The sequence below is a fragment of the Pelobates fuscus genome, chromosome 12, assembly GCF_036172605.1.
Source record: "Pelobates fuscus isolate aPelFus1 chromosome 12, aPelFus1.pri, whole genome shotgun sequence".
Lineage (NCBI taxonomy): Eukaryota > Metazoa > Chordata > Amphibia > Anura > Pelobatidae > Pelobates > Pelobates fuscus.
In genome coordinates, this window is record NC_086328.1 from 139,181,283 (window position 1) to 139,196,269 (window position 14,987).

A 14,987-nucleotide genomic window follows, 5' to 3' on the forward strand; every position below is an offset into this window, starting at 1 on the left:
CTTGCATTAGGGGGAATTGTCATGTATACTTTGTTTACCTCTGGTTGAAATTGGGTGATATCTGCCAAACCTATGTTAAAGGCACATACACTGGTTGAGTTCTTTTATGACCATCATTAAATGTAGTCGTTTGAGCCACAGTGGCATCTTTCCAGTGATCAAATGAACGAACAAAAAAAGACCCCCACAATCACAGAGGAACTCTCCATAAATCATTTTCTCATAGCAATATTAGCATAAGGTCTGGGTCCAGATAGAGTATATTATCATTGAATTAGACATGTGGTAAAGATTCAAAAATAAATCTCCCTAATATTTTATAACATTTAATAGGAGTAGTCACTATAAAACTGATGGATAAAGATGGGTACAAGGCAGGCTGAGTTTTCAGTAACGAAGGGTGGGCTTCAAACAATGCCATATGCTGCAGTGCAAACCAGGTGTGTACAAGCCTGTATCTCCATATACAACTAGAAGTCATTTTAATATGGGGTCGGCAAGCATTACATTTCCTCTACCTGCTCTTATTTGATTTCAAGACTTTCAACAACACTGTAGATCTGTTCAAATAACAGAAGGGTTAAATTTCACAAGAAAAAAAATAACAAGCATCATAAAACTTCAAAACTTTATACACAAGTCAGAGGAAATGAAGCTACTATCATACAATGGGTTACTCTGGAGCAGAGTATCTCAATTTAAGTATTCACTCAGAGTTCTCCTCTCCACTTAAGTTGGCTTTTGTGCGGATGTTTTTTCGGTTACGTTTTTTTACTCCATGAAACCCCAAGGAGGAGCTTTCTGCCGTATCCGCTGTTGCCTCACTCTTCTCATGCACTTCCTCTTCCCATCCTCCAGAAACACTCATGTGTGGTGAATGTGACTCGCTTTTCTCACCAATGCCCCGAGCAACCTTTAGAGGCTTTGAGAAGAGAATCCTTCCGCCTCCACTGCTGGAAGAGTCTTGATTGAAAGGAAGAGAACATGGATCAGGTGACACAGTCTTCGCATCCTTTTTCTGCTTTAACTCTGCTAAGAAACTCAGGGCAGCATTACGGTTGATATGGTCACTTGATTCTGGCACTTGCTCCAGACTGTATTTAGTCCAGCGCTCTGGGTGTGTCAAGTAATCTGGCATTGTAGAAGCAGACTTTGCTGTATCTACTGCACCTGACTGCTGAGACACCTGACCAGATTTACCAGCATTTGGTGAATGAGAATCTGTGATATCCTTTGACTGACTTTTCTCTAATGGCTTTTTTGGCTTGGGAGTTTCGGTTGCCTCATCATCCGATGAGCTACTCTGATGTTTGACTCTCTCAATTTTCTGCCCAGGAGGCAAATGCATTTGCACTTCCTTCAGGGCTCCAAAGATGCCTTGGCTACGCTGAAAAAAAGTAGCATCGGTCCCCTTTAAAGTGAAAGGCACTACAGGTGGCCTTTCTACTCTATCTGGTTCAGCAGCATCTTCTAAATCATCTTCTTCCTCTGCACTATTATACGCAACATCAGCTTCATCTGATAATTCAGGATCTGAATCACTGAGTGAAAGGGTGTCAGGGTCTGCACGGGCTTCAAAGGCAAAAGCCCTGAATGGCTGAATGGGGTTGTCCTTTCTTTCTGGATCAGACATTGCTCAGGGTGTTGTGGTGGGAGGGGGAGAGGCTGCAGCAAAGAGAGATTTCCAAACAGTCAAAGAATCCAACACCTGATGAGAAAAGAAACCCAGTTTAACCAGCTGAACGTACACAACAAAGCAACACATCTAAGCTACATGTACAGCGCTGTGGAATGTGATGGCGCTATATAAATAATAAAATAATAATGTCAGTAAGAAGGACACCAGCACTCCACTGGAACGCCATCATTCCCGCTGGACGTGACCATCTCAGTATCTTCTCTCCTTGAAAATGGCAGTTTTTATAATTATAATTATAATTATAAGTATTTTGGACCACATTCATAGAAATAAACTGCACACCATAAGAAATAGTTTGAAAAGTGCCATGTTGAAGAATTGCTCCAGTTCAGCACCAGAACCACTACATCCCGATAATGTGGTTATGGTACTCAGATTATCCTATAATGGTTATGGTACCACTATGTCCCTGTTACCATGTCTTAACACGGAGTGCTGGTGCATGAATTCCAGCCCCTCAGAGTTATCACTAAATACGTTCTACGTATGAACAAATTCATTGACTGAGAGTGCCAGGTGATACATTCAGTCAGTCAATTCCAAACAAACCTGCATGAAATTTCTATTGGGAATGTCTACTTTATCTACTTCGGCAATATCTCTAATCAGGTGCAAGGGATGTGAAAACCTGATCAGCAGCAAACCTAAAACAAACATGGATGGTAATCCATCGGTTATGCAGAAAGGGAATTTCTTTAGTAATATCTCTGATGAAGTGTTAGCATCAAACCATTTAAAGATTGTTTAAAAATGACTGTAGAAACAAGGGCCTCCCTCGTTTTTTTTTTCCTTTTTCCTCCGCCCCCTTTTCTTCCTCCCTTCCCCTAGTTTTTTTCCTTTTTCCTCCGCCACCCAACCCCTAGCTTTCCTTTTTCCTCCGCCCCCCATTACCCTAGCTTTCCTTTTTCCTCCGCCCCTTTTTCTTCCTCCCTTCCCCTAGTTTTTTTCCTCCGCCACCCAACCCCTAGCTTTCCTTTTTCCTCCGCCCCCCCATTCCCCTAGCTTTCCTTTTTCCTTCGCCCCCGCCTCCCCCTAGCTTTCCTTTTTCCTTCGCCCCCGCCTCCCCCTAGCTTTCCTTTTTCCTTCGCCCCCGCCTCCCCCTAGCTTTCCTTTTTCCTTCGCCCCCGCCTCCCCCTAGCTTTCCTTTTTCCTTCGCCCCCGCCTCCCCCTAGCTTTCCTTTTTCCTTCGCCCCCGCCTCCCCCTAGCTTTCCTTTTTCCTTCGCCCCCGCCTCCCCCTAGCTTTCCTTTTTCCTTCGCCCCCGCCTCCCCCTAGCTTTCCTTTTTCCTTCGCCCCCGCCTCCCCCTAGCTTTCCTTTTTCCTTCGCCCCCGCCTCCCCCTAGCTTTCCTTTTTCCTTCGCCCCCGCCTCCCCCTAGCTTTCCTTTTTCCTTCGCCCCCGCCTCCCCCTAGCTTTCCTTTTTCCTTCGCCCCCGCCTCCCCCTAGCTTTCCTTTTTCCTTCGCCCCCGCCTCCCCCTAGCTTTCCTTTTTCCTTCGCCCCCGCCTCCCCCTAGCTTTCCTTTTTCCTTCGCCCCCGCCTCCCCCTAGCTTTCCTTTTTCCTTCGCCCCCGCCTCCCCCTAGCTTTCCTTTTTCCTTCGCCCCCGCCTCCCCCTAGCTTTCCTTTTTCCTTCGCCCCCGCCTCCCCCTAGCTTTCCTTTTTCCTTCGCCCCCGCCTCCCCCTAGCTTTCCTTTTTCCTTCGCCCCCGCCTCCCCCTAGCTTTCTTTTCCTTCGCCCCCGCCTCCCCCTAGCTTTCATTTTCCTTCGCCCCCGCCTCCCCCTAGCTTTCCGTTTTCCTTCGCCCCCGCCTCCCCCTAGCTTTCAGTTTTCCTTCGCCCCCGCCTCCCCCTAGCTTTCAGTTTTCCTTCGCCCCCGCCTCCCCCTAGCTTTCAGTTTTCCTTCGCCCCCGCCTCCCCCTAGCTTTCAGTTTTCCTTCGCCCCCGCCTCCCCCTAGCTTTCAGTTTTCCTTCGCCCCCGCCTCCCCCTAGCTTTCAGTTTTCCTTCGCCCCCGCCTCCCCCTAGCTTTCAGTTTTCCTTCGCCCCCGCCTCCCCCTAGCTTTCAGTTTTCCTTCGCCCCCGCCTCCCCCTAGCTTTCAGTTTTCCTTCGCCCCCGCCTCCCCCTAGCTTTCAGTTTTCCTTCGCCCCCGCCTCCCCCTAGCTTTCAGTTTTCCTTCGCCCCCGCCTCCCCCTAGCTTTCAGTTTTCCTTCGCCCCCGCCTCCCCCTAGCTTTCAGTTTTCCTTCGCCCCCGCCTCCCCCTAGCTTTCAGTTTTCCTTCGCCCCCGCCTCCCCCTAGCTTTCAGTTTTCCTTCGCCCCCGCCTCCCCCTAGCTTTCAGTTTTCCTTCGCCCCCGCCTCCCCCTAGCTTTCAGTTTTCCTTCGCCCCCGCCTCCCCCTAGCTTTCAGTTTTCCTTCGCCCCCGCCTCCCCCTAGCTTTCAGTTTTCCTTCGCCCCCGCCTCCCCCTAGCTTTCAGTTTTCCTTCGCCCCCGCCTCCCCCTAGCTTTCAGTTTTCCTTCGCCCCCGCCTCCCCCTAGCTTTCAGTTTTCCTTCGCCCCCGCCTCCCCCTAGCTTTCAGTTTTCCTTCGCCCCCGCCTCCCCCTAGCTTTCAGTTTTCCTTCGCCCCCGCCTCCCCCTAGCTTTCAGTTTTCCTTCGCCCCCGCCTCCCCCTAGCTTTCAGTTTTCCTTCGCCCCCGCCTCCCCCTAGCTTTCAGTTTTCCTTCGCCCCCGCCTCCCCCTAGCTTTCAGTTTTCCTTCGCCCCCGCCTCCCCCTAGCTTTCAGTTTTCCTTCGCCCCCGCCTCCCCCTAGCTTTCAGTTTTCCTTCGCCCCCGCCTCCCCCTAGCTTTCAGTTTTCCTTCGCCCCCGCCTCCCCCTAGCTTTCAGTTTTCCTTCGCCCCCGCGTCCCCCTAGCTTTCAGTTTTCCTTCGCCCCCGCGTCCCCCTAGCTTTCAGTTTTCCTTCGCCCCCGCGTCCCCCTAGCTTTCAGTTTTCCTTCGCCCCCGCGTCCCCCTAGCTTTCAGTTTTCCTTCGCCCCCGCGTCCCCCTAGCTTTCAGTTTTCCTTCGCCCCCGCGTCCCCCTAGCTTTCAGTTTTCCTTCGCCCCCGCGTCCCCCTAGCTTTCAGTTTTCCTTCGCCCCCGCGTCCCCCTAGCTTTCAGTTTTCCTTCGCCCCCGCGTCCCCCTAGCTTTCAGTTTTCCTTCGCCCCCGCGTCCCCCTAGCTTTCAGTTTTCCTTCGCCCCCGCGTCCCCTAGCTTTCAGTTTTCCTTCGCCCCCGCGTCCCCCTAGCTTTCAGTTTTCCTTCGCCCCCGCGTCCCCCTAGCTTTCAGTTTTCCTTCGCCCCCGCGTCCCCTAGCTTTCAGTTTTCCTTCGCCCCCGCTTCCCCCTAGCTTTCAGTTTTCCTTCGCCCCCGCGTCCCCCTAGCTTTCAGTTTTCCTTCGCCCCCGCGTCCCCCTAGCTTTCAGTTTTCCTTCGCCCCCGCGTCCCCCTAGCTTTCAGTTTTCCTTCGCCCCCGCGTCCCCTAGCTTTCAGTTTTCCTTCGCCCCCGCGTCCCCCTAGCTTTCAGTTTTCCTTCGCCCCCGCGTCCCCCTAGCTTTCAGTTTTCCTTCGCCCCCGCGTCCCCTAGCTTTCAGTTTTCCTTCGCCCCCGCGTCCCCCTAGCTTTCAGTTTTCCTTCGCCCCCGCGTCCCCCTAGCTTTCAGTTTTCCTTCGCCCCCGCGTCCCCCTAGCTTTCAGTTTTCCTTCGCCCCCGCGTCCCCCTAGCTTTCAGTTTTCCTTCGCCCCCGCGTCCCCCTAGCTTTCAGTTTTCCTTCGCCCCCGCGTCCCCCTAGCTTTCAGTTTTCCTTCGCCCCCGCGTCCCCCTAGCTTTCAGTTTTCCTTCGCCCCCGCGTCCCCCTAGCTTTCAGTTTTCCTTCGCCCCCGCGTCCCCCTAGCTTTCAGTTTTCCTTCGCCCCCGCGTCCCCCTAGCTTTCAGTTTTCCTTCGCCCCCGCGTCCCCCTAGCTTTCAGTTTTCCTTCGCCCCCGCGTCCCCCTAGCTTTCAGTTTTCCTTCGCCCCCGCGTCCCCCTAGCTTTCAGTTTTCCTTCGCCCCCGCGTCCCCCTAGCTTTCAGTTTTCCTTCGCCCCCGCGTCCCCCTAGCTTTCAGTTTTCCTTCGCCCCCGCGTCCCCCTAGCTTTCAGTTTTCCTTCGCCCCCGCGTCCCCCTAGCTTTCAGTTTTCCTTCGCCCCCGCGTCCCCCTAGCTTTCAGTTTTCCTTCGCCCCCGCGTCCCCCTAGCTTTCAGTTTTCCTTCGCCCCCGCGTCCCCCTAGCTTTCAGTTTTCCTTCGCCCCCGCGTCCCCCTAGCTTTCAGTTTTCCTTCGCCCCCGCGTCCCCCTAGCTTTCAGTTTTCCTTCGCCCCCGCGTCCCCCTAGCTTTCAGTTTTCCTTCGCCCCCGCGTCCCCCTAGCTTTCAGTTTTCCTTCGCCCCCGCGTCCCCCTAGCTTTCAGTTTTCCTTCGCCCCCGCGTCCCCCTAGCTTTCAGTTTTCCTTCGCCCCCGCGTCCCCCTAGCTTTCAGTTTTCCTTCGCCCCCGCGTCCCCCTAGCTTTCAGTTTTCCTTCGCCCCCGCGTCCCCCTAGCTTTCAGTTTTCCTTCGCCCCCGCGTCCCCCTAGCTTTCAGTTTTCCTTCGCCCCCGCGTCCCCCTAGCTTTCAGTTTTCCTTCGCCCCCGCGTCCCCCTAGCTTTCAGTTTTCCTTCGCCCCCGCGTCCCCCTAGCTTTCAGTTTTCCTTCGCCCCCGCGTCCCCCTAGCTTTCAGTTTTCCTTCGCCCCCGCGTCCCCCTAGCTTTCAGTTTTCCTTCGCCCCCGCGTCCCCCTAGCTTTCAGTTTTCCTTCGCCCCCGCGTCCCCCTAGCTTTCAGTTTTCCTTCGCCCCCGCGTCCCCCTAGCTTTCAGTTTTCCTTCGCCCCCGCGTCCCCCTAGCTTTCAGTTTTCCTTCGCCCCCGCGTCCCCCTAGCTTTCAGTTTTCCTTCGCCCCCGCGTCCCCCTAGCTTTCAGTTTTCCTTCGCCCCCGCGTCCCCCTAGCTTTCAGTTTTCCTTCGCCCCCGCGTCCCCCTAGCTTTCAGTTTTCCTTCGCCCCCGCGTCCCCCTAGCTTTCAGTTTTCCTTCGCCCCCGCGTCCCCCTAGCTTTCAGTTTTCCTTCGCCCCCGCGTCCCCCTAGCTTTCAGTTTTCCTTCGCCCCCGCGTCCCCCTAGCTTTCAGTTTTCCTTCGCCCCCGCGTCCCCCTAGCTTTCAGTTTTCCTTCGCCCCCGCGTCCCCCTAGCTTTCAGTTTTCCTTCGCCCCCGCGTCCCCCTAGCTTTCAGTTTTCCTTCGCCCCCGCGTCCCCCTAGCTTTCAGTTTTCCTTCGCCCCCGCGTCCCCCTAGCTTTCAGTTTTCCTTCGCCCCCGCGTCCCCCTAGCTTTCAGTTTTCCTTCGCCCCCGCGTCCCCCTAGCTTTCAGTTTTCCTTCGCCCCCGCGTCCCCCTAGCTTTCAGTTTTCCTTCGCCCCCGCGTCCCCCTAGCTTTCAGTTTTCCTTCGCCCCCGCGTCCCCCTAGCTTTCAGTTTTCCTTCGCCCCCGCGTCCCCCTAGCTTTCAGTTTTCCTTCGCCCCCGCGTCCCCCTAGCTTTCAGTTTTCCTTCGCCCCCGCGTCCCCCTAGCTTTCAGTTTTCCTTCGCCCCCGCGTCCCCCTAGCTTTCAGTTTTCCTTCGCCCCCGCGTCCCCCTAGCTTTCAGTTTTCCTTCGCCCCCGCGTCCCCCTAGCTTTCAGTTTTCCTTCGCCCCCGCGTCCCCCTAGCTTTCAGTTTTCCTTCGCCCCCGCGTCCCCCTAGCTTTCAGTTTTCCTTCGCCCCCGCGTCCCCCTAGCTTTCAGTTTTCCTTCGCCCCCGCGTCCCCCTAGCTTTCAGTTTTCCTTCGCCCCCGCGTCCCCCTAGCTTTCTGTTTTCCTTCGCCCCCGCGTCCCCCTAGCTTTCAGTTTTCCTTCGCCCCCGCGTCCCCCTAGCTTTGTTTTCCTTCGCCCCCGCGTCCCCCTAGCTTTGTTTTCCTTCGCCCCCGCGTCCCCCTAGCTTTGTTTTCCTTCGCCCCCGCGTCCCCCTAGCTTTGTTTTCCTTCGCCCCCGCGTCCCCCTAGCTTTGTTTTCCTTCGCCCCCGCGTCCCCCTAGCTTTGTTTTCCTTCGCCCCCGCGTCCCCCTAGCTTTGTTTTCCTTCGCCCCCGCGTCCCCCTAGCTTTGTTTTCCTTCGCCCCCGCGTCCCCCTAGCTTTGTTTTCCTTCGCCCCCGCGTCCCCCTAGCTTTGTTTTCCTTCGCCCCCGCGTCCCCCTAGCTTTCAGTTTTCCTTCGCCCCCTCCCCTAGCTTTCAGTTTTCCTTCGCCCCCTCCCCTAGCTTTCAGTTTTCCTTCGCCCCCTCCCCCTAGCTTTCAGTTTTCCTTCGCCTCCTCCCCCTAGCTTTCCTTTTTCCTTCGCCCCCTCCCCCTAGCTTTCCTTTTTCCTTCGCCCCCTCCCCCTAGCTTTCCTTTTTCCTTCGCCCCCTCCCCCTAGCTTTCCTTTTTCCTTCGCCCCCTCCCCCTAGCTTTCCTTTTTCCTTCGCCCCCTCCCCCTAGCTTTCCTTTTTCCTTCGCCCCCTCCCCCTAGCTTTCCTTTTTCCTTCGCCCCCTCCCCCTAGCTTTCCTTTTTCCTTCGCCCCCTCCCCCTAGCTTTCCTTTTTCCTTCGCCCCCTCCCCCTAGCTTTCCTTTTTCCTTCGCCCCCTCCCCCTAGCTTTCCTTTTTCCTTCGCCCCCTCCCCCTAGCTTTCCTTTTTCCTTCGCCCCCTCCCCCTAGCTTTCCTTTTTCCTTCGCCCCCTCCCCCTAGCTTTCCTTTTTCCTTCGCCCCCTCCCCCTAGCTTTCCTTTTTCCTTCGCCCCCTCCCCCTAGCTTTCAGTTTTCCTTCGCCCCCTCCCCCTAGCTTTCAGTTTTCCTTCGCCCCCTCCCCCTAGCTTTCAGTTTTCCTTCGCCCCCTCCCCCTAGCTTTCAGTTTTCCTTCGCCCCCTCCCCCTAGCTTTCAGTTTTCCTTCGCCCCCTCCCCCTAGCTTTCAGTTTTCCTTCGCCCCCTCCCCCTAGCTTTCAGTTTTCCTTCGCCCCCTCCCCCTAGCTTTCAGTTTTCCTTCGCCCCCTCCCCCTAGCTTTCAGTTTTCCTTCGCCCCCTCCCCCTAGCTTTCAGTTTTCCTTCGCCCCCTCCCCCTAGCTTTCAGTTTTCCTTCGCCCCCTCCCCCTAGCTTTCAGTTTTCCTTCGCCCCCTCCCCCTAGCTTTCAGTTTTCCTTCGCCCCCTCCCCCTAGCTTTCAGTTTTCCTTCGCCCCCTCCCCCTAGCTTTCAGTTTTCCTTCGCCCCCTCCCCCTAGCTTTCAGTTTTCCTTCGCCCCCTCCCCTAGCTTTCAGTTTTCCTTCGCCCCCTCCCCTAGCTTTCAGTTTTCCTTCGCCCCCTCCCCTAGCTTTCAGTTTTCCTTCGCCCCCTCCCCTAGCTTTGTTTTTCTTCGCCCCCTCCCCTAGCTTTGTTTTCCTTCGCCCCCCTCCCCCTAGCTTTCAGTTTTCCTTCGCCCCCCTCCCCCTAGCTTTCCGTTTTCCTTCGCCCCCTCCCCTAGCTTTCCTTTTTCCTTCGCCCCCTCCCCTAGCTTTCCTTTTTCCTTCGCCCCCTCCCCTAGCTTTCAGTTTTCCTTCGCCCCCTCCCCCTAGCTTTCCTTTTTCCTCCGCCCCCCTCCCCTAGCTTTCCTTTTTCCTCCGCCCCAGTCCCCTAACTTTCCTTTTTCCTCCTCCCCCCCTAGCTTTTCCCTTACCCTCTGCCCACCTCCCCCTAGTTTTTCCTTCCCCTCACCCCCAAGTTTTTCCATTTTCCTCCTACTACCTACCCCCCTAGTTTTATTTATTTTTCCTCCGCCTCCTTCCCCTTTTAGTCTAGTTCCATTATTACTGAATTACCCAGACAGTGTCTAGTTCCATTATTACTGACAGTGTCTAGTTCCATTATTACTGACAGTGTCTAGTTCCATTATTACTGACAGTGTCTAGTTCCATTATTACTGACAGTGTCTAGTTCCATTATTACTGACAGTGTCTAGTTACATTATTACTGACAGTGTCTAGTTACATTATTACTGAATAACCCAGACAGTGTCTAGTTACATTATTACTGATTAAGTAAAATATGTTCTCTCTTTTCATGTTACCTGGTTTTGGGCCTGGCTCAGTTCTCCTTTCTCAGGATCTGTGAATTTAACCAGCACTCTCAGAGATTTCACACTGAAATAAAAGTTAAAAGAAGACTAAGTGAAAGATACAATACTGGACACAGAACAACAAACATTTGTCACAGTCTCATTACTCTGTCAGGTAGACATGCTTAGCCTCTGGTGACTACATTCCCCAAACCCCAAGCCAGCCACTGTGTGATCTAAGAGAATTTTATAAAATATACAGGTGAAAAGCTCCTCTGGGCCCCATTAGAGGTCAATAGTAACCATCCATACATTATATAATATAGTAGCTGTGACTATCACCCTTTTTTTATAGAATATACATGAACTCAGCTCCTCTGGGTCCCATTATATCCACCACCCGCATTAGGGGTCGGTAATAAACATCCATACATATTACACTCTGTATCAGTTTTATATTATTGTTACATTGTATTTACAGGCTGGCAGTGCTGATACAATGTAACCATAGGAACCATAATACAATATATATACTGATACAATGTAACCATAGTAACCATAATATAATATATACTGATACAATGTAACCATAGGAACCATAATATATATATACTGATACAATGTAACCATAGGAACCATAATATAATATATACTGATACAATGTAACAATAGTAACCATAATAATGTTATGGTACTTTTTCAGTAAACCAAAATGTTTAAGTGTCTATCTGTTCCTGTCCAAATTAAAGAGAATTGAATTGCGTATATACGCTGAAGTAATTCAGTCTGACACACGGAGTTCAGGTTAAAATAACTTCGAGGAAATTTATTGGCAAGTGCAGAATCAGCGGGCGCGCAGGCCCTTTTAAGAGACATTTTCGTCATCATTGATTATCAAGATATCAGTGAATAAACATCATTAATTGGATTAATTGTTAAGTGTCTGGGTTAGTGTCCACCTATCAATATAATTAATTGGATCAAAAGCTAAGTGGTTAGTCCCGTGTCCACCCACCAAGAGGTGGTACTTTTTCGGACACGGGTGGGGGACAAGGGGTCTTGAGCGTCATTTTACTCGGTCGGTGATGTCAAATCTCGTGGTTAGGTGCAAGGTCTCTTATGAATAGAACATTTCATTACTACTGTGTTCTCATGGCCTTTAAATTATACTATGTTGCGAGTTAGGGGAAATTCAACAGTTCCTGGGTTAGTCATATCCTTATGGAGAATACAGTCCTTGTCTATTGTATTAGATGTGCTGAGAAATACTGTCATGTAATGTAGTTTTCATATGAAGAAGTCAGGTTATGAGGACAAAATGGAGGATTTGTCACAGTATCAGGTTAATACAGAGTTAGAGCAGCAATTCAATATAAATACAATAAGATTTTTTTAATAATTCTACATCAATAATATATTATGGTTCCTATGGTTACATTGTATCAGTATATATTATGGTTCCTATGGTTACATTGTATCAGTATATATATATTATGGTTACATTGTATCAGTATATATCATATGGTTGCTATGGTTACATTGTATCAGTATATATTATATTATGGTTCCTATGGTTACATTGTATCAGTATATATATTATAGTATGGTTGCTATGGTTACATTGTATCAGTATATATCATATTATGGTTGCTATGGTTACATTGTATCAGTATATATCATATTATGGTTGCTATGGTTACATTGTATCAGTATATATCATATTATGGTTGCTATGGTTACATTGTATCAGTATATATCATTATGGTTGCTATGGTTACATTGTATCAGTATATATCATATTATGGTTGCTATGGTTACATTATATCAGTATATATCATATTATGGTTGCTATGGTTACATTATCAGTATATATCATATTATGGTTGCTATGGTTACATTATATCAGTATATATCATATTATGGTTGCTATGGTTACATTATATCAGTATATATCATATTATGGTTGCTATAGTTACATTGTATCAGTATATATAATATTATGGTTCCTATGGTTACATTGTATCAGTATATATTATAGTATGGTTGCTATGGTTACATTGTATCAGTATATATCATATTATGGTTGCTATGGTTACATTGTATCAGTATATATCATATTATGGTTGCTATGGTTACATTATATCAGTATATATCATATTATGGTTGCTATGGTTACATTATATCAGTATATATCATATTATGGTTGCTATGGTTACATTATCAGTATATATCATATTATGGTTGCTATGGTTACATTATATCAGTATATATCATATTATGGTTGCTATGGTTACATTATATCAGTATATATCATATTATGGTTGCTATAGTTACATTGTATCAGTATATATAATATTATGGTTCCTATGGTTACATTGTATCAGTATATATTATAGTATGGTTGCTATGGTTACATTGTATCAGTATATATCATATTATGGTTGCTATGGTTACATTGTATCAGTATATATCATATTATGGTTGCTATGGTTACATTGTATCAGTATATATCATATTATGGTTGCTATGGTTACATTGTATCAGTATATATCATATTATGGTTGCTATGGTTACATTATATCAGTATATATGGTATATTGCGGTTGGGGGTCTCACAGGCCGGAAGTGCTGCCCTGGATGGCTCTCAGCTCGCTGATCACGGTTTCCCTCTGCCTGGCCGCCTCCATCACTCGGGGTCAGAGTTCGAACCACAGAGCGGGAGCGCGGGAAGATGACGTCACGTCCTGTTTGATGCTGCAGAGTGATACACACTAGAGAGAAACGCTGTTTGATGACCGAGGGATGGCGGCCATCTTTACGGAGACCAAAATAATCTGAACTAAAATAATTAGAGAATTGTGACAAACAGCCAATTATATATAAAATAAAATATCATAAAATAAAATATAATATAATAAAATAAAATAAAATATCATAAAATAAAATATAATATAATAAAATAAAATAAAATATCATAAAATATAATATAATAAAATAAATTAAATATTTTAAAATATAATATAATAAAATAGAATAAAATATCATAAAATATCATAAAATAAAATATCATAAAATAGAATAATATAAAATATAAAATAAAATATCATAAAATAGAATAATATAAAATATAGAATAAAATATCATAAAATAAAATATCATAAAATATAATAAAATATATAATAAAATAAAATGTAATAAAATATAATGTAATAAAGGAATATGTACTAAACGGTGATATAATAAAATAAAGGGAATATGTGCTAAACAGTGATATAATAAAATAAAGGGAATATGAACTAAAGAGCGATATAATAAAATAAAGGGAATATGAACTAAACAATGATATAATAAAATAAAGGGAATATGTACTAAACAATGATATAATAAAATAAAGGGAATATGTACTAAACAATGATATAATAAAATAAAGGGAATATGTACTAAACAGCGATATAATAAAATAAAGGGAATATGAACTAAACAGTGATATAATAAAATAAAGGGAATATGTACTAAACGGTGATATAATAAAATAAAGGGAATATGTACTAAACAATGATATAATAAAATAAAGGGAATATGTACTAAACAGCGATATAATAAAATAAAGGGAATATGTACTAAACAGTGATATAATAAAATAAAGGGAATATGTACTAAACGGTGATATAATAAAATAAAGGGAATATGTACTAAACAATGATATAATAAAATAAAGGGAATATGTACTAAACAGCGATATAATAAAATAAAGGGAATATGTACTAAACAGTGATATAATAAAATAAAGGGAATATGTACTAAACAGCGATATAATAAAATAAAGGGAATATGTGCTAAACAGTGATATAATAAAATAAAGGGAATATGAACTAAACAGTGATATAATAAAATAAAGGGAATATGTACTAAACAATGATATAATAAAATAAAGGGAATATGTACTAAACAGCGATATAATAAAATAAAGGGAATATGTACTAAACGGTGATATAATAAAATAAAGGGAATATGTACTAAACAATGATATAATAAAATAAAGGGAATATGTACTAAACAGCGATATAATAAAATAAAGGGAATATGAACTAAACAGTGATATAATAAAATAAAGGGAATATGTACTAAACGGTGATATAATAAAATAAAGGGAATATGTACTAAACAATGATATAATAAAATAAAGGGAATATGTACTAAACAGCGATATAATAAAATAAAGGGAATATGTACTAAACAGTGATATAATAAAATAAAGGGAATATGTACTAAACAGCGATATAATAAAATAAAGGGAATATGTGCTAAACAGTGATATAATAAAATAAAGGGAATATGAACTAAACAGTGATATAATAAAATAAAGGGAATATGTACTAAACAATGATATAATAAAATAAAGGGAATATGTACTAAACAGCGATATAATAAAATAAAGGGAATATGAACTAAACAATGATATAATAAAATAAAGGGAATATGTACTAAACAATGATATAATAAAATAAAGGGAATATGTACTAAACAATGATATAATAAAATAAAGGGAATATGTACTAAACAGTGATATAATAAAATAAAGGGAATATGAACTAAACAGTGATATAATAAAATAAAGGGAATATGTACTAAACAATGATATAATAAAATAAAGGGAATATGAACTAAACAGCGATATAATAAAATAAAGGGAATATGTACTAAACAGCGATATAATAAAATAAAGGGAATATGTACTAAACGGTGATATAATAAAATAAAGGGAATATGTACTAAACAATGATATAATAAAATAAAGGGAATATGTACTAAACAATGATATAATAAAATAAAGGGAATATGTACTAAACAGTGATATAATAAAATAAAGGGAATATGAACTAAACAATGATATAATAAAATAAAGGGAATATGTACTAAACAGCGATATAATAAAATAAAGGGAATATGAACTAAACAATGATATAATAAAATAAAGGGAATATGAACTAAACAATGATATAATAAAATAAAGGGAATATGTACTAAACAATGATATAATAAAATTAAGGGAATATGTACTAAACGGTGATATAATAAAATAAAGGGAATATGTACTAAACAATGATATAAT

At 45.6% G+C, this 14,987-nt stretch overlaps 1 protein-coding gene across 1 annotated transcript; it reads right to left on the reverse strand.

Moving 5' to 3' along the window:
* Positions 1-310: 310 nt before the first annotated feature.
* TSSC4 (tumor suppressing subtransferable candidate 4) lies at positions 311-12,591 on the reverse strand. The gene is made up of 3 exons (XM_063438585.1): positions 12,491-12,591; positions 9,887-9,959; positions 311-1,708 (listed from the first exon to the last, which is right to left on the reverse strand). Exon 3 carries the CDS (start codon positions 1,631-1,633, stop codon positions 707-709), a length of 927 nt encoding a protein of 308 aa, XP_063294655.1. The 5' UTR covers positions 1,634-1,708; positions 9,887-9,959; positions 12,491-12,591; the 3' UTR covers positions 311-706.
* Between the last annotated feature and the right edge of the window lie 2,396 nt (positions 12,592-14,987).